At 30.1% G+C, this 18,142-nt stretch overlaps 5 protein-coding genes across 10 annotated transcripts; 2 read left to right on the top strand and 3 right to left on the bottom strand.

Moving 5' to 3' along the window:
* Positions 1 to 1,731: 1,731 nt before the first annotated feature.
* Positions 1,732 to 4,384, bottom strand: LOC119667625 (splicing factor U2AF 50 kDa subunit). 4 transcript variants are annotated; one of them, XM_038076946.1, is made up of 6 exons: positions 4,366 to 4,384; positions 4,205 to 4,271; positions 3,530 to 4,078; positions 3,367 to 3,467; positions 2,263 to 2,385; positions 1,732 to 2,202 (listed from the first exon to the last, which is right to left on the bottom strand). In XM_038076946.1, exons 2-6 carry the CDS (start codon positions 4,215 to 4,217, stop codon positions 1,738 to 1,740), a joined length of 1,251 nt encoding a protein of 416 aa, XP_037932874.1. In that variant the 5' UTR covers positions 4,218 to 4,271; positions 4,366 to 4,384; the 3' UTR covers positions 1,732 to 1,737. The 4 variants fall into 4 exon arrangements, with proteins under 4 accessions (XP_037932874.1, XP_037932867.1, XP_037932860.1 ...); XM_038076939.1 differs by lacking the exon at positions 4,366 to 4,384 and adding an exon at positions 4,333 to 4,351; XM_038076932.1 differs by lacking the exon at positions 4,366 to 4,384 and having other exon boundaries at positions 4,205 to 4,359.
* Positions 4,385 to 6,011: 1,627 nt separating this feature from the next.
* LOC119667650 (splicing factor U2AF 50 kDa subunit-like) lies at positions 6,012 to 8,726 on the top strand. Its single transcript, XM_038076960.1, has 6 exons — positions 6,012 to 6,130; positions 6,299 to 6,841; positions 6,904 to 6,992; positions 8,021 to 8,143; positions 8,203 to 8,319; positions 8,382 to 8,726. Exons 1-6 carry the CDS (start codon positions 6,118 to 6,120, stop codon positions 8,721 to 8,723), a joined length of 1,227 nt encoding a protein of 408 aa, XP_037932888.1. The 5' UTR covers positions 6,012 to 6,117; the 3' UTR covers positions 8,724 to 8,726.
* A 2,540-nt stretch (positions 8,727 to 11,266) lies between these two features.
* LOC119667694 (vesicle transport protein GOT1B-like) lies at positions 11,267 to 15,558 on the top strand. 3 transcript variants are annotated; one of them, XR_005251418.1, is made up of 6 exons: positions 11,267 to 11,552; positions 11,612 to 11,703; positions 11,765 to 11,943; positions 11,999 to 12,080; positions 14,972 to 15,122; positions 15,378 to 15,558. XR_005251418.1 is itself a non-coding variant. In XM_038077005.1 (6 exons), the coding sequence occupies exons 1-6, from the start codon at positions 11,528 to 11,530 to the stop codon at positions 15,393 to 15,395; spliced, it is 435 nt and encodes a 144-aa protein (XP_037932933.1). In that variant the 5' UTR covers positions 11,267 to 11,527; the 3' UTR covers positions 15,396 to 15,558. The 3 variants fall into 3 exon arrangements, 1 of the variants encoding a protein (XP_037932933.1); XR_005251419.1 differs by having other exon boundaries at positions 14,972 to 15,131; XM_038077005.1 differs by having other exon boundaries at positions 14,972 to 15,010.
* On the bottom strand, positions 14,018 to 14,774 carry LOC119667706 (cytochrome b-c1 complex subunit 7-like). Its single transcript, XM_038077017.1, has 3 exons — positions 14,611 to 14,774; positions 14,421 to 14,468; positions 14,018 to 14,367 (listed from the first exon to the last, which is right to left on the bottom strand). The coding sequence occupies exons 1-3, from the start codon at positions 14,648 to 14,650 to the stop codon at positions 14,120 to 14,122; spliced, it is 336 nt and encodes a 111-aa protein (XP_037932945.1). The 5' UTR covers positions 14,651 to 14,774; the 3' UTR covers positions 14,018 to 14,119.
* Positions 15,303 to 17,685, bottom strand: LOC119667604 (phosphatidylinositol N-acetylglucosaminyltransferase subunit Q-like). Its single transcript, XM_038076910.1, has 8 exons — positions 17,071 to 17,685; positions 16,906 to 17,014; positions 16,708 to 16,843; positions 16,500 to 16,644; positions 16,361 to 16,437; positions 16,186 to 16,301; positions 15,592 to 15,706; positions 15,303 to 15,517 (listed from the first exon to the last, which is right to left on the bottom strand). The coding sequence occupies exons 1-8, from the start codon at positions 17,634 to 17,636 to the stop codon at positions 15,303 to 15,305; spliced, it is 1,479 nt and encodes a 492-aa protein (XP_037932838.1). The 5' UTR covers positions 17,637 to 17,685.
* Between the last annotated feature and the right edge of the window lie 457 nt (positions 17,686 to 18,142).

Genomic DNA, 18,142 nt, shown 5'->3' with positions numbered 1-18,142 from the left:
TAATTTAATTAATTTTTCTTGAAGTTGGCTAATAAATGCAATTGATGAACTTAAAAAATACTTTGCTATGCTTTAGTCGTAACCGAAATTGCTAATTAATATGACCTAATCTAAAAGTTGTCATCTGTATATATTTTTTTTTTTTATAAATGCGATAAATAATAAAAAATACTATATTTACGACCTAATTTTAAGCAGTGCAAAAAAAAATTGCCATCCGTAATTAATCGTAAACCTTTTATCTTAAAATGACTATTGAATAATAACTAAGTAAAAATACATTTTAATTTATTTTTTCATTTTATGAGCTTGCTTTTAAAATTTTATTATTCGTGCAAACAATGGATTTTCTCAGAGATTGCTATTATCTTAATAACTTAAACCAAGCGTCTTATCTTGATAGTTAAAGATAAAAATTATAATACAAAGCGTTAAAAAAAAAAGTAAGAGATAATACATGAAACACAAATCGATATAATTACTTCGAAATTCTTAAAATGTAAACGTATCGGTATACAATATTTTGAAAAACCTTTCAAGAAAATATCATGAATTCCATGAGATGTGATGTCATTCATTACGTGATTATTCAGAAGAAAAAAAATTAAGATGACTACATTTATCTAAAGTAAAACACAATAAGTATTTAGAAGAGGTTTTATATGTAAAAGCGTTTGGTCGTAGATTTAAACATTTAGTATTATGAAGATACATAAATACATCCAACAAATTTCTATAAAAGAGTACTATCTCCTCACTATTTGGTCCCTCTAAATTCTAACAGTATTAAAAACATTTATTACTCCTATATATCAAACCGAAATTATTCATAAACACAACAATTTCTCAATATACCAAATATCATCTTCGCTTATATTAATCCAACAAGTGCAATATAAAAAAAAATGCCATTTGTCATACGTCTGGAAAATAAAATTTCACCTTCTGAAGCTAATTTTGTTTAAAGAAGACAGATAGATGACTATCTCATGCCTCATCAAGCAATAACAAAAAAAAAAGAATTTGGGATGAACGAATGGCATTCAATCATAGATGATCAACTAAGGAATGAAATTTAAAAATATATAAAAGAAGTGAATTTGTAAAACTGAACCAAACGATTGATTAACATCTACATCAATATTTGTACAGGATAGCCTAATACACTTAATAAACCGTATTCTACCATTATCCTTCGATCATATCAAAAGTCTTTTAAATTTTTTATTTTAAAATTTTAAATATAGTTTGTAGAACTTCTATGTTCTTTTTAATTACTTTTCAAATTTCATATTAATAAACCAGAAGATTCAACTCTACTCACGGTCATGAACAATTGCCGATGCGTAAACACAGGATGCCTTAACTAATCCTAACTTTATCAAACATCTAATCCTGTGTGTTGCAATTTTCAGTTACATTCGCATAACTAATAACTAATACCTAATACTAATACCTAATACATAACTAATACCTAGTAAAGTGTAACGAAAATCACCGTTCACTTTATTGAGCTTTTGAATCAATTATAAGAGTAGAGGTTATAAGTTTATATATCATGACCAATAAACATCGGTTTGGATAAATTTTATTTAAATATCATAGTAAATTTAAATCTTTAAAAAATTTATACATTTTTGCATACAAATCTGGAGCTATACTGTACCTTTAAAAATGTTCATATGTATTTTTATGTTGTGTACTAATCTTGTATCATACTTAAAAATCTTGTGTTACTTAAAATTCACGCCGATGATATTTATCAGGATCGAAATATGACGTTACTACAACACGATCACTGAATTTACGCCCAGTCAAGGCTTGCTGCGCCTTCTGACAATCCATCACTGAATTAAACTCTACGAAAACTTTGCCGCAACCTGGCACATCAACACCTTCAATGGGTCGAGGTATTTCTACACTACGTACAACGCCATACTTGTTGCATTCTTCTTTGATGTCTTCCAAAATGTCTTCATATTCTTCTTCATCGCGAAGCTCGTCTGGTGTTACCATGTTAAGTAGACAAAGCACCTCGGTTGGTGGGCCAGACATGCCCACCATGGATAGACCAGGTACTTGTATCATAACAGGCGGTGCAGCAGTTGCACTGCCTGGTTGAGCGTTCTTTGCTCCAACACTTGCACGCTGCACTATAAGCTTCTTGTCTCCCAATTGCATACCATTCAAACCAGCTATAGCCTAACATAATATCAGAATTTTAACTTATTTTTATAAACCATATATTTAGATCTATTTTACCTGATCAGTAATGCTGTGGTCCAAATATTCTGTGAAGGCATAACCCTTACTTAAGCCAGTTGCAGTATCTTTGACCAAATTGAAAGCCCGTAGTTGTCCGAATGATAGGAGAAGTTCTTTAACCTGCGAACGGCGAAGCAGAATGTGTTCAATTTTAAACAATAAAAACATATTCTTTATAATAGAGCAAATTTGAAATTTTTAAACGAAATGAAATGGCCATGTTTTGCAATTATGTTTTGTTATAAGATTTATACTGTGACGTATATGAAATGTGAATTATGAAATTCCACGGCACATGTTGTTTTTTAACCCATAAGCAAGCCAATTTCTTCGCAAACCACCTAAAAATTTATTCCTGCTGACTAAAGAAAAAGATACATTATCATTGCTACAACGCATTGCAATAAAATTTATAGTCAAATTTTCGTTCGATCAATTTCACTGAAAAAGTTTAGAAATCCTGAAAGAGGTGTTATTTTTGCTTTTAAAGTAAACTTGCCTTTGTATCTGAAATATCTTTCATCGACACCATTTATTTTCTCAACTAAGTCTTGATACTAATACGAGCGCTGCGCTTAGAGCTTGGTGGACGCAACGACAATAGTATGTACTTGAGGTTGAAGTGGACGCGTTTGCATCTGCAGCGTACAACCTAAGCTACAATAACAACAAACATTAATAGATATTTAACAAGTATTTTAAAGAATAACAAATTTATGCATCTTTATATTGCTAGTTAAATGCATTTTCCAATCATTTTTTAAATTATTTCAATAACAAAAACAAAGGTCCGTCCGTTACTTTGAACTCTGTGAGAATATCTAACTTTAAAAAACTAACTCCACTCTCTTTATATAATTATCAGAAACAATTGCACATTGTAGTGCCGCTTTAGCCTAAAATAATTTGGAAACTGTGATGAGTCTGGCGATGAAAAATTTATCCGCACAATTTAAATTGTTCGCGTTAGAATCACTACAATCATTTTTTCAAATAAAGTTGACGTGGTCTCTCCCAGCAACGATTTCCCCATTTAAATTAATGCATAATATACAAATATACAAATATTTTATGAGCTCAAAACTGCTAAGACTGACATACCTGTTCCTCGTTTAAGTAATTTGGTAGACCTCCAATGAAAATTTTATGTGGTGAATCCGGGACAACAGTAGAAATGACGCCATTGGTTACTGTAATTAAGTCTTACGATAATAAAATAAAATTTGAACGTTATAACATTATAAAATTAATGTGCGTAACTCACCCACTGGAGCTGCAACTGGAGTGCTATCAGTTACGCCGGGCATTGGTTGATAATCGTGCGGTCGACGTATTTTTAAACTTTGGCCTTTGAAGTTAATGCCATCGAAAGCCATTGCTTGGGTTGTTTCGTCGGTGGACCGAAATTCAAGAAAAGCAAAATTTTTGTCCAGATTAATTTGACACGCAAGTACAGGGTTGCCTGCTGCTTGCGCTAGTCCTGTCAGATGCATTTGTTGATTGAAAAATTCCATCATTTCCTCCTCAGTTACACCAAATGGTATATTGCCCACATAGAGGCGACGTGCTTGCCTTGTTATTGTTGATCCCACCACAGGCACAGCTGCCTGCGGTATTTCTGGTACAGCGTTTGCAGGAATTTGTCCTGCTGCTTGCATAGCCTTGTACTGTAACGGTGTTATATGCTCAAATCCTGGTGGGGGCACATCCCAATACAGCGACGGCTTGCGGCGTCTTGAACGGCGGTGTTTTCGGTCCCTATCACGCTCTCTGTACCTCTCACGGGACCTCGAGCGATGACGGCGATCTCGATCTACATAAAAAAATTACTCATTAGACTTACTAACATATTTTAACTAACATATCTTATACACATATATATCAATTAATATTCAGACGGCTTAACCTTACAAAAATATTTATATTATAATGTGCTTACCATCTGAGCCCATCTTCTATTTCTAGCAAATATTAGCTTAAATAGTTCTTATTAATATTTATCCACCCTATTTTTATAATAAAAATCCAATTTATATAAATTATATGGCTTTTTGCAACAAATCATACAAATCAGGCAGTCGCTTGGTTAGTTTTACGTACCGATTGCAATTAGAAAGAGATGCAAAAAAGCGGTGCCATTTTTTTATTTGAGGAATGTACTAGTTTAGAACTCAGTGACACAAATATTTTTGTTTGTTTCAAAAACCAATTACTCGCATCTTGGCAAACAAATCAAATAAATTCTGAATTTACGTGGGTATATATTATATTATTAGACTTGATCTGATTAAAAAAAAAAAGAAAAAAAAACCGAAGAGTAATTTGTTATTTCGAAACTTACTTTCTTATATTGTTTGCCGCTTTATTTCCTCATTATTTAGTAATTAATTTTAAAAAAATTTTTATAATTTTCGTCCATTTTGTATTAATTAAATAAATAGATTTTGGTTGATATCTTATAATTTAATTATCTTTAATGTTTTATTTAGATTTTATACTAAACCATACACGTGATGCCTTACTTAATTTATTCAAAGCGAGAACCCGCGTATAATCCTACAAAGCTAACGTATACTTATAGTGTATTCAGACCGCCAAATGTCCTTAATTTCGCAAAAAAGAAATGAAGTTAATATCGTAAATGTTCATACTGCTCCAAATTAAGGAAATCATATGTTTTTTGTTTACAAATCGAATGTTAAAAATTACATGCTCCAAACACCATCTGGAAAGTTTTAAAAGTTGAGTATTATGACTATAAATGACATTCAGTAGCTTCATTAGCTTTAGTGGATTTCAGGTATGTGAATTATAATTTTTTTCCTCTATTTTAAATTAATAACAGTTACAGTTCTTTTTATAAATTCTTTTTTAAAACTTCGCACTATTTTCAAAATATTCCCTGTTTTATTAAAGTCAACTGTCACTGATATTTATTTAAAAAAATGTCAGTTTTTCGTTATCTCAACTTTATCATTTGCCTAAAATTTATTTTACGAATAGTTGTATTTTTGCGAAATTAAGGTGTGTCTGAACATAGTATTAAAATTACGATTACACCCTCCATTAGTTAATTATTTATTTACAAAATATTATTACACTTTTCACTTACTAAGCTATGTTTTCATGTCTTAAAGGTTGTTATTCTAACAACACAGTATTACATGAAAAACTCATATTACCAATAAAATTCTAATGTGATGTAAAAACTAGAGTACAAACAGCAACTAACCTAATGATCCAGCATCCTTTAGTATTCAGCTCGTCTTCTCAGAAGCAAGAGAAAAAACAATAATTACGTTTAAAACATTAAATGCTCGTAAAATAAACATTTACAACATTTATTTTTAAATGTTTTATTTAATAATAAATTGCGAACAGAAGTATCACATATATTCGACATTCAACTGTAACGTGAACCACACTGCTCTTATTTAACACTGTTATTGTTTCAAGAGTACCTTGAATAATCACTGAGACTTGAAACTTATTTAGAATGAAAGCATGTACAAGTAAACAGGCTCTTACAATTAATATTTAAAATAAAAATATTAATTACATAAATCGACAATAATGTATACGTAAAAGCATTCATCAAAAATTATAATAAAGAAAATAACTTCAGAAAAGTATTGTATGATTAAGTGGTTACTGAATTATTTCAGCTCAACATCACTATCTTAAGGTATTTTGTACTATTGTCACAAAATTAAATAATCTATTACATTCATGAAAGTGACATTTGTCTAAACTGACTGTTTTCATTGCTTGTGTTGAAATTATTTAAAATTCAATCCAAAATCCAAACTTAGCTGATTTTCTATTGTTTTTTTTGGTTGATTTTGGATACAGATGCCGCGTGAAGGTATGTAATGTAATAAAACTGTTTTTTTGGAATAACATTACATATGTATATATATAAATTATGTCTATATAGTCAATTATAATAATAAATTAACCCTTGCGTTTCTATATGTATGTAATAAGATTTTACATATTTGTATTTTAATGTAACAATAACTTCTTCCAATAGAACGGAAGCGACGCCGCCACAAATCTCGTTCACGACATAGTGAACGTCCGGTAAAACTTAAACAGCATTCTTTTCGTCGTACACCGTCACTATATTGGGATGTTCCACCACCGGGTTTTGAACACATCACTCCACAGCAATATAAAGCAATGCAGGCATCTGGACAAATTCCTGCATCAACAGTACCAGACACACCTCAAGCTGCTGTTCCTGTCGTTGGTTCAACAATAACTCGCCAGGCACGCCGCTTGTATGTAGGCAACATACCGTTCGGCGTAACGGAAGAGGAAATGATAGACTTTTTTAATCGGCACATGCATTTGTCGGGTTTTGCACAAGCAGTGGGAAGCCCAGTGCTTGCATGTCAAATAAATTTAGACAAAAATTTTGCTTTTCTTGAATTTCGTTCAATCGACGAAACGACTCAAGCAATGTCATTTGACGGACTTAATTTTAAGGCACAAGTTTTAAAAGTACGTCGTCCACACGACTATCAACCGATACCTGGCATAACGGATACACCTGGAGGATTGAATATAGATTGTATGTATATTTTTTATTTATTTTCAAATCGGTTGGTAACTTTATTACAATTTGTTTCGTAGTTATGCCGGGTGTCATCGCAAATGTGGTGCCTGATTCGGTGCATAAGATATTTGTTGGTGGACTACCAAATTATTTAAGCGATGATCAAGTAAGTTTAACTATTTAAATTTAATTTAAGCAATATTATAGCTTAATGGATTCAATAATTTCATTCTCACCAATTGAATATTCAATGCTACACTGTATATGTATGAAAATCGGAACTATAGGACTTACTATAAAATTTATTGTAATGGTATTTGGTTTCATTTAAGCGTATTTATTTGAATAACTTTTTAGCAAGATTCGGAATTATGGTCAACATTACATTTTCGTAATAAAATAAATATGTTTATTGTCAAATAGACGGACACAAATATTTCCATGTTTCTCAGTCGTTTTTTTAGCTTTAATATAAAATAATATATTGTATTGATTAATGTTGCAATTTATAGCAGCTAAAATATTTGCTTTTTTTAATATATAGCAACCCATAGAACTGAAAAACTTGATGTGAACAATTTAATTAATTTTTAGATTTAAAACAAAAACTACATTGTGTTTCTTTTCAGCTTTACGAGAAATCATTTGTAAATTTTTAGCATTTTTCAGCAATTTTCTTTTTCTTTTTCATGCTATTCATACTTCATCTATTATTTTTATTATCACTGTTTACAAACTTTATTGATGATTCTCATATTATGTTATTATAGATTAGTTTAAGCCGCGAACACACGACCTTGTTGTGTATGCCTAATTGCGGATTCATGCCTGCATACTCGAGTCTTTTCAAAATGAAACAATATATTTATTTAGCAGTTTATTTAGCAGGCAAGTTCCATTCTACAAATAATTAAATTAATTTAAGCTCAATATATATTAATATAAGGAGTTCCAAAAGACTTTAGCATATAAGAAACCTGATTTAGAAAACGAAAGGCAAATGTGTTCGTTTTTTTGTCGCTTATTCCAGTAACGATCAACTCAGGTACGATTTAACTATGGCTGCATGCAGCTAATCTGCCTATATCAAATATATCTAATTTTAAAAATTACTGGAAAGAGTGTAACGAACATATTTTCAATGCCATCTTATTGAGATTCAATAAATAACACTTTAGTTTTTATATTTCACAGGTTAAGGAACTTTTACTATCCTTTGGCTATCTGCGCGCATTTAATTTAGTTAAAGATTCCGCAACTGGATTAAGTAAGGGTTATGCCTTCTGTGAATATGCGGATTTAAACGTAACTGATCAAGTAAATAAAAGTTAAAATTTAATTCAAGTATTAAGTGCTAAACAAATTTCTTATAAAAGGCAATCGCTGGTTTAAATGGTATGCAATTGGGAGACAAAAAACTAATTGTTCAACGTGCTAGCGTAGGTGCTAGAAACGCTGCGCTTAACATTCTAGCTGCTCCCGTAACTTTACAGGTCGTTAAGCAGAATTTGAGAGTAAAATTTATGTGTATATTTTCATATGTTTAAATTTATAGGTTCCAGGCTTGACAACTGTAATCAATGCTGGACCATCTACTGAAATTTTATGCCTGTTTAATATGGTGACACCTGACGAGCTACGTGATGAGGAAGAATACGAAGATATCTTAGAAGATATCAAGGACGAGTGCAATAAATATGGAGTTGTACGCAGTATCGAAATTCCACGTCCAATTAGAGGTGTAGATGTGCCTGGTTGCGGTAAAGTGTTCGTAGAATTCAACTCTATACTTGACTGTCAGAAAGCGCAGCAAGCGTTAACAGGACGCAGATTTAGTAATCGAGTTGTAGTGACTTCATATTTTGAACCAGACAAATATCATCGACGAGAATTCTAATTTCCTTTTAGTGTTAAATTTTTAACTTACTATACTTAATACTATATTATTTTTATAATAAGTATAAGATAAATTATTTTGATTAGAAATTGTGATAAAACAACTTAAAAAGTTGGTCAATTCTTTTTACTAAAACAATGTGATAAAAGTTGTGATAATCTGATGAATCTTTCATTTACCAACAAATAGACTTGAATACATATATACTAATAAACTTAATACCTGTGTAGTAATAAAATATGTTCTTTTTTCTCTTATTTTTATAATGTATTTTTAATATCATTTTAATATTTGCTAATTTAACAGTAAAGCTTGATGGTTTTATAAATTTTTTAATTAATTAAGCTATCAGATAAATATCTTTTCATTAGAAAAAAATATGATATAATTTAAAAAATTTAGTAATTGCATTTATTAAAAATATAATTATCACTAACTACTAGTGATAATCTGATTAATAGACATACAACTAAAATTTTTTATGATGTTTATTAGGTATTTCTAATATTATTATGTTGAGGCTAGTTGAGTCAGTGCACCTGAGCACTCTCTATTAACTGCGAGGTTTCTTCAGAACCCCTCTTTGCGCCTTGACTGGATTATTGTTTATCACTACATTAGACTAAGCAATAATTGACCTCAGATCTGCATACCTCCCCGAGGAGCCAGTAACCATTCTGAGATTTGATAACGAGGTGTTAGTAAGTCTGTCAGATTTCGCAAATAATTTCAGGGCTCTAACCTTTATGTATTTTTTGATGGGATCAATCTTGAGGTCCCTAAGGATGTCATTCGTCCTAATGTACCAAGGAACTTTGAAAAGTCTTCTCATAGCCTGGCTTTCTTCAATTTCTAGCTGGTGAATAGTAGTGTTTGAAGCTTTGCTAAACGCTACACAACCATATAGAAGTGACGGACAAATTATTTGGTTATATATCAGTTTCCTGTTCTTAGCATTGAGATTTTCTTTTCTAAATAGCGATTGGAGGTAATGAAGAATTTTGGCACAGCTAATTCTTTTCAGTTGAACATGTTTATTTCTAATATATCTAGTTGTCTTTTATTATTAAGGTTTCAAAACTTTCAAGCTTTAATATAGCCTTTAAAGATCTAGATCTATGTGACATAACCTGAACAAATATACGTATGTATGTATATTTAAATGCGAATACATGGGTTACGTACGATGTCGTTCTATGAAGGAATTGTGAAAGAGAAGGGGAATGTTTGGGATTTTATTTGAAGCTAATGTGGGCCAAGGTACAGAAACGCCGTGATTTTAATTGAATAAAGCTAAAAGTCAATTAGTCTCAAATTGATGTGTGTATTAGGACATGAATAGGCATGGACGACACAATTGGAAGTAGAGCTGCAATTTGTGTAGTAAATAAGTCTGCTTAAAGAATTGTAAGAAAAATAGAAATAAAAAGCATTGAAGTAATAGAAAACAACATAAATCAAGATGTTTATCAAAACTATAGGAAAGTATACAAAATAACAATGTTCAGTATCTCTTTCATTATGCAAAATATCAAATAAATACTATTAACTATTAAGTGCAAAATAATAGTCAATAATGCCATTATTAATTAAACTAGGCGTTTCTTGGTCTTCAGTTATGACTTTGTTTAATACTATTAATAAAAATTAAGTTGTTCAAAAAAAAATATATTTAAATAAAAAGAACAAATCTCTATATTTACATTTATACTCAATAAGTTCTAAATATATGTAAATATTCTATGTATCATACTTCAGGGCTTTTGAGTCTCATACAGCACGACATTTTCTAGGATACGCATTAACCGTATTATAGAAGGATTGTCTATACCGTAGTTACGTTCCTCAGACAGATCCAATTCAAAACTTATGGGTCTAAAACTTTTGAAATTTTGTGCGGTATCGTTTGAAGGCTGTCATTTTCTTAAAATTTAGGATACGCATTAACCGTATTATAGAAGGATTGTCTATACCGTAGTTACGTTCCTCAGACAGATCCAATTCAAAACCTATTGGTCTAAGTCATGAAATTTCCCTATTTTGTAATAGGGAATATGGGACAATGATTCTTCCACCTAAGTGTCCTCAAAGTAATATTTAATAATGAATAAGGAGTCTCTAAATACCAATAACCTCTCTTAATGTTATAGATCGATGGCGAGGACTTGACCATGTGCAGGTAGTCTTACGCAGCATTTAAATCAATGTCATTACCATTTATGTTTAGGAAATTATTTTGTTTAGGATTTATTCATTATGAGTATTTCATTCGAGTATTTCCTTGACTATTATTTTAGCATGTATTTTATTTATTGACAATTAAATTTATTGGTTTCCAGAATGTTAAAACTATAATGAATCAATAAAATCATTTTATGTATTTAACTAACATGACGAGATTTGTTTAAAAAGTTACAAAATTATGAGTCCACAAAAAAATGGAAAAAAGTGTAAATTTTTTTGTATGATAATCCAAAAAATACTTGATCCAAATAATTTTCTATAATTGTTAATTGCTTGTTATTGTCAAATTCCTAATAAAAATTAATAAAATTTGAAAATGACCAGCAGAAATTGATAATCTATTACATTTTGGTTGTCAAAAACAAAGATTATTTATACAAGTATCCTTTGGTCAAAAAAGTGCAGGCAAATGAAATGACAGTAAACAGCTGTTTATAAAAAAAATTTAAATAAATACGTGGAATACAAGCAGATTTTGTGAAATTTGTTTTTAAGCTGTAAATAAGGAATATTTGTATGAATATTTAAAGTAGAAGTAAACCAAAAAGAAAAAAAATAAAATGATTGAAGTGACAGACTTACAAAGTGAGTTAATAATTAATTAGCACGAATTCATTTTAATTTTTATATTTATATATTTACAGAAATTGGCATTGGCCTGGCGGGTTTTGGCGTTTCGTTTCTGTTTTTAGGAGTGCTATTTTTATTCGATAAAGGTTTGCTAGCAATTGGAAATGTAAGCAATACTGTTAAAAAAGTTTTTTATAAACAATTTGTAAGCAATTAATTCTTTTTAGATATTATTTCTGTGCGGTTTGGGCTGTGTGATTGGCGTCGAAAGAACATTCAGATTTTTCTTTCAGAGACATAAAATAAAAGGTACAACAGCATTTTTCGGTGGAATCACTGTTGTGCTACTTGGATTTCCCATAATTGGTATGATTATCGAGTCTTATGGGTTCTTTGCTTTGTTTAGGTAAGTATGCACTACAGATTTTTTAATAATCAATTAACAAATTATTTGGTTTCAGCGGATTCTTTCCTGTTGCTATTAATTTTCTTGGACGCATACCAATTTTAGGATCAATACTCAACGCGCCATTTATGCAAAAGGTATGTAAAATGCATTTTTTTGCTATACGTTAGCATATATTTGTTTAACTAAGCTGTTTAGGTAAAAATTTCTAATAAGAAAATTTAAGTAAAGACTAAAATCGTTTTGTTTAGTATTAGTTTTTATTTCATATATTTTATTTATACAAAATCACATAGGAAGTGCTATTCTGTTGTATTATGAAATTCAAAAGAGAGCAATAACATTCTTTAGAATAATTTTGTATAGTTATTGAATATGTTGTTTTTCTATAAAGTTCATATTAATTATGGTTTTTTATATATTTATATATCTATAGGTTTAATATAGGTCGATTAAAAAATGTTTTTGGTTTAATAATTAATAGTAATTAACCTATTAAACTTTAGTACTTATCAGTTTCATCCAGTGTAATCTTTGTTGCTACTACTTCATCCTGCTTTGGATGAAGTAGTTCATATAATGTAATGTTTTCTGATCAAACTCGTACACTACCAAATCTATATCTTTAACATTTTTCTAGAACCTTTTTCCTGAATTATCCCATTATTTTTTATATATATATGTTTGTATTAACATAATCGTTTTCTTTAGTAGTATTTTCGCTTGATATCGTTCCAGGACAAACAAACATCTAACTGTGTTAATCCAATACAGTTTAAGTGTTATAACAAACTTAAGATTACTGATATTTTAACTTTCTAAGCTGAGGTTACAGGCAGATTACTGACGTAAAATCTTAACCTATGGAATCATCTCAACGAGATGAGTTTCTTTAAGGTGAAAAAAATGTCATCTCTGCATAGCTGAAGACGAGATTTTTAGTTTCATTCTTTATGACTGTTCGGCTCTAATTTAAACCAAAAAAAGTATATTAAGCATACATCGCACACTCTTGTTTGATCTATTGATGAATAGCAGGAGACATAATGACCTCAATTGGAAAGGTCTTCTGTTCACTTAGATTCAGTTTTTAGCTCAAAATATCTACTATTTTTAAACCTAGAACCTATTTAATAATATTCGAACAATAAAGTGAGAGTGAATCAGCGATTAATGTATATCATTAAGTCGCTAACTAGTCTGATGAAATACAAAATATTTTGCCAATAACTACACCATGTGTGGACTACTACTTAACACTGTTCTTTTAGTATAGCTTATATATAGTAAATGCTTTATTTTTATGAAAACCCGCTTCTTTACGATTAAAGTAATTCTGATGAATAGTATAAGCGGTATTTGGTTGGTGGTGTCTTGTAGTTCCAAGACGTAGACTAGAGCTTTTGAAATGTACAAATTTGCATTGCATATTTGCATATATTACTAATATTGTGTGATTTTTATTCATTCACTTATTGTGTTAAGCTCTCAGTTTACAATATGTAAAATTTGGATATAATTCTATGCATGATACTTGTAGACGGTTTAAGAGAACAGTTTTTCAATGCCGCAAAATTTGAAGACCATCAAGTTTGATTCCATTACTATAAGTCGAACGTTTACTTTTACTAGAACATTAAGAAAATTCAGTTATGTGATATTTCACTTCTATATCACTTATGATAGTTTAAGAATTCAGGAAAATGTACATTTCTCAACAAACTTGCAGACGTGAACCATGTTTAGTAACAATATTGGCAAATAAAAAATCAGCATTTGCAACTCCAAAATAATTTGTGTGAAGAAACGATTACAATTTTAGATATTTTAAACATTTTGACTTTTATACCACATATTTTACAAGATATCGGTTTTTCACATTAAGCTGTTGCTATATATCCTAGTACTCTTACCAATAGATTTTGGTGTTGTAATAACTCTTACTCAGCTTTGAAGAATACGCTTAATTGCACTTACTATTAGACTCACATAAAGTAATAAAAAAAAAAGTGATGAATTAATTATATGAAAGGGATACTACCATCATAACTTCTAAAATAACAGCTATATGAAATTAAATTAAACTAACTTTATTTGTTGGTTTTTGCCGTATAAGTTTAACTAGTTTGATTTTAATAATAAAAGCGTAATTTAATTTAAACATTTAGTTGACCACTTAGTGAACCTTGTTCCAATCATCACGCTCTTCACGTTCCTTTACGACCTCATTTAAATATGGTTCCAAATATTTGACATCTTCCTCGTATTTAGTCCATTGCTCCTTCGGCAAAATAGTTTTTGTCATAGACAAGTGCAATGCACGCAGAATGCGATAGTTACGTTCATCATATAATTTACGTGGTAAACGACGGATGGCCTCTTTCACATCGTCGTCTTCATACAAGCAATCGTCACGGTGCAAACCTTCAAATGACATTCATGAGTATATTTTTCACAATTTTTTACTTTGCACATACCATATTGATTGAATCCAGAAAGATTGTAAGCCCATCGTCCAAGATTGGCTACAAATAAAATAAATAAACTATTAAGTAAATTTTATTATGAGGAAAATTTACGTAACAACTAAATAAAATGTTAAATCGCGATTAATTCATATGCGTTAAAAATTTTTTAATAAAAATGTACCTATAGTAAAAAACTTACAGAAAACCATGGGACCTTTCCTAGCAATGTAACCAGACATTATTATTCCTTAACGTAATTCCAAAATACGTCCGTAGTGGATTGCAAATCTCGGGAAAACGTTTCTGCTCTTTCTACCTACTGCTGCCTGTCAACGACAGCCGAAAGCAAAACGTCAGTAAATGTAATAGATTTAAATTTTACTATTGTGAATTATTTGCTTATGTTTGGCTAGGTTTTATTTAAAACGTATAAATTTTGAGGAAAATACAAACTCAATATAAATTTATTTACATAAGATTACATGAATACACGATAAAAATTTTTTATGAAATCTTATTCATTTATGATAATATATATTCTATTGTTGTTTCCATTTCAGTTCGTGCAAAAGCTAGGTGGCGACGCAAATCGAACGACGGTATAGTAATTAAGCTTACCTCTAAGGATAATTATATTTAAATTAAGTTTATATCTACCTGAACCAAGCAAAACTTTCCAATTTCATTCAAAACAAAGTTCTATGTAAAATAGTAAGTCGAGTGGGTACTAAGTAAAAATATATTTTATGCATGTCGTTTTTGGTTTCAATAGACATAATGACATAATTTAAAAGTTTCATTTTTTTAATATTAATAATATAATACACAATGATTTTTAATACTTGTAAACGTTTTTATTTTTTTACTTTTTTTTTTTTTTGTAAATACTTATTAAAATTTTCCCTCTAATATACCATTAAATATATTTTTCAAAGTATTATGTTCAACTGATGTTAATTCTTTCAGGACTCCACTTTTGCATGAAAATACACGGCCCAAGGAAGACGATAGCACATTTATTTGAAAAACACACATTTCCATGTGAGTTGATTCAGGTTCCAATAATGGTGACGGTTCGTGTTGTAAATGCTGCATATGTATGCTTTCTGTAAAATAAAAAATTATTGCGAATTTTAATCAACTCCAATGATTGTCTTCTTTTTATTTTAATTTCACTTACCGACTTCATAAAAACGCCGTGTTAGATATTTGAAAAGCGTCTCTAAAGGAAATTCAAGTATGTGGCGACGAGTTCTTATCAACAGCAGATTAAATAAATATATACATAATCGTACCTAAGTGAGAGCAAATATTTATTAATAAATTTAAACAATTGTGGTTGCATTAACTGATTGTAGCATAAGCTTATCTACCAAGTACTATAGACGACCGAATCTATTTTAATTCACCACTAATATTAAAGTAAAGTAAACAGTGAATTCCTAACAGATAATATTGATTTAATATGCTTAATTTATAAAGAACCTTAACAACGACCTAATTTCTAGACATTATAAAAACGTTATTTAACACAACTCATTTCTTTTCCTAAGATTATGTATGACGATTACCCTAAATAATATGCGTCTAGAGTTGCTATTAAATGTTAATAACTTAAATTCGACTAAAATTAATTATTTTGACAGGATGGACTTCGTACACACACCAACAGTTGGACATTCCGTTCATTTAAGCTTATACGTTTTATAGTATTCAAGAAATACTAATTAATTTAGACATTTTATATATACAAAGAAATATATATAGTGCATACCGTTGTAAAAACTGTGTAATAAACCAGTATAGTTGGAAACAAAAATAACTGCGATGTAAAAAGTATTGTGGCCAAGTACAATTGGCGATTTATATAATTGTGAGACTCCACACGATCTGCAAATTGAAGAAAATTGCTTTAGAAATAATTGAAATTTCAATGACAGTGTGTATACTTTTTAAACGGTTGTAGCGCTTTCCCAACATAACTTTCCACAAGCTTTGTAGTCCCTTTATCTCTATTCTATATAAACTATAAAATTAGAAAAAAACTTTGTTACATTATTATTGTAAAATTAATTAAAGAGCACATACACAGCAGTGTAAATATAAAAGCAGTGCGCATGTAAACCCATAACCGATATTAGATCTGCAAACAATGCTAGCTGAAAGGACAGTCCCATGGATCCAAGTAAGGCAATCGGCAAAAACAACTTCTTTATTATTGGTTCAATCAATTCTGTTCGGAATTTAATCATTAAAATTAAAAATTACACAATTGTTTTACAAGTAATTGCTTCACCTAATGACTTTTCCCACAAGTCAATGTGGTAGTCGCAACAGTCCAGAAAGAAATTATTCAAATGAACGTTCAATTTCAAACCAATCGGATTACCTTTTAAGGAATTGATTAAAAGTCTCACGTGGCCTATCACAAACTGAAAACGACGTTGGAGTATATAAAATTAGTACAAATAGTTTATTTTATAGTAGATTCTACCTGTGAAGCTCTCTTTAGATAATTTCCTGGTTGGGGCAGAAAAATGAGTAACAGGAGCATCACGTAAATGCCCAATATTTTGTCAAAGGTTATATTTACGTTTCGTTTCCTGTGAATAGAAAGAAAATCAAATAAAGAAATCGTTTATTTAATGCACAGATTTACCCTGAAGATCGGAACTTGCTCCATTCACGGAAGTGTTTGTAGAATGCAATATTGTGCAATAACATTGACACTGGCTTCAGTTCCATTATAAAAATAAATATTTGTGTCATAAGTTCCATGGGAAAGTTAAGTCCTTTTAATACAAACTGACTAAAGGTGCGCCTTTTAGCTGTTGTACTTTGGTTTTCCTGCAGTAAGTGATATAGAAACACGACATCGTATTCATCCTTTGGCATTGTTGTGCACAACTGCAATAGTTTGCGTGCATTGTACAGGAAGACATTAACATGCGTTGCGTTCGGTGGTTTAATACTTAGTTTATTCAAATAAATATTTGGCGTTTCTGGGTCAAATGTAAAACTTAGCGAAACATCGCGTAATTTCAAATTTGTCGCGTTGCTGCCGACACTTAAAATGTGCCCAAGAAGACGTAAGTTACTTTTGTTTTCGGTGCATATCACATAGTAAGAAACTGAATTATTTTCATTTATTTGTATTTCTCCAAAAATGTCATGCTCATGTTTCGTATAAAAAAGATGCTCTGGCAGGAATATTTTAACGCTCATTTTAATTAATTTGCTCTACATATTCGCACTTTGGCATGTAAACAAATTACGATCAGCTGTTATTTTGATTTGCGCTTACTTATTGTGAATGACTTTATTTTTCCCAGTATTTTATGAACAGTGTTGTAAGTGTTTAATAGGAATTTCTGAGCAAATTACAAATTTAGATTGAATTATTATTTTTTACGATAACCAAATCTGCATAAAATTTATGAATTACAATTAATAATTGGGTTCGTCTATGATTTTATTTACAGGTCTGTATTACTAGCGTTTTAAAAATTTTAAGAAAACTACAAAAACACAAACAAACAAAAAAATATCAAATGGATTATCAAAGATCTCTAATATACTGAGTAATGTTACACACATTTGCATAAAAAACATGTGCTAAATTGCTAAAGTGTTAAATGTGTATCTAATAATTTATATGGGGGTGGAGAGGATTTTAAAGTTTCAGTAAATTATATTAAAAAATAAAAAACGTAATCTTACACTATTAGCAT

Source organism: Teleopsis dalmanni, chromosome 1, assembly GCF_002237135.1.
Source record: "Teleopsis dalmanni isolate 2A chromosome 1, ASM223713v2, whole genome shotgun sequence".
NCBI classification, from domain to species: domain Eukaryota; kingdom Metazoa; phylum Arthropoda; class Insecta; order Diptera; family Diopsidae; genus Teleopsis; species Teleopsis dalmanni.
The sequence above is the reverse complement of the archived record's forward strand: the minus strand, read 5'-3'. Positions and strand labels throughout refer to the sequence as shown.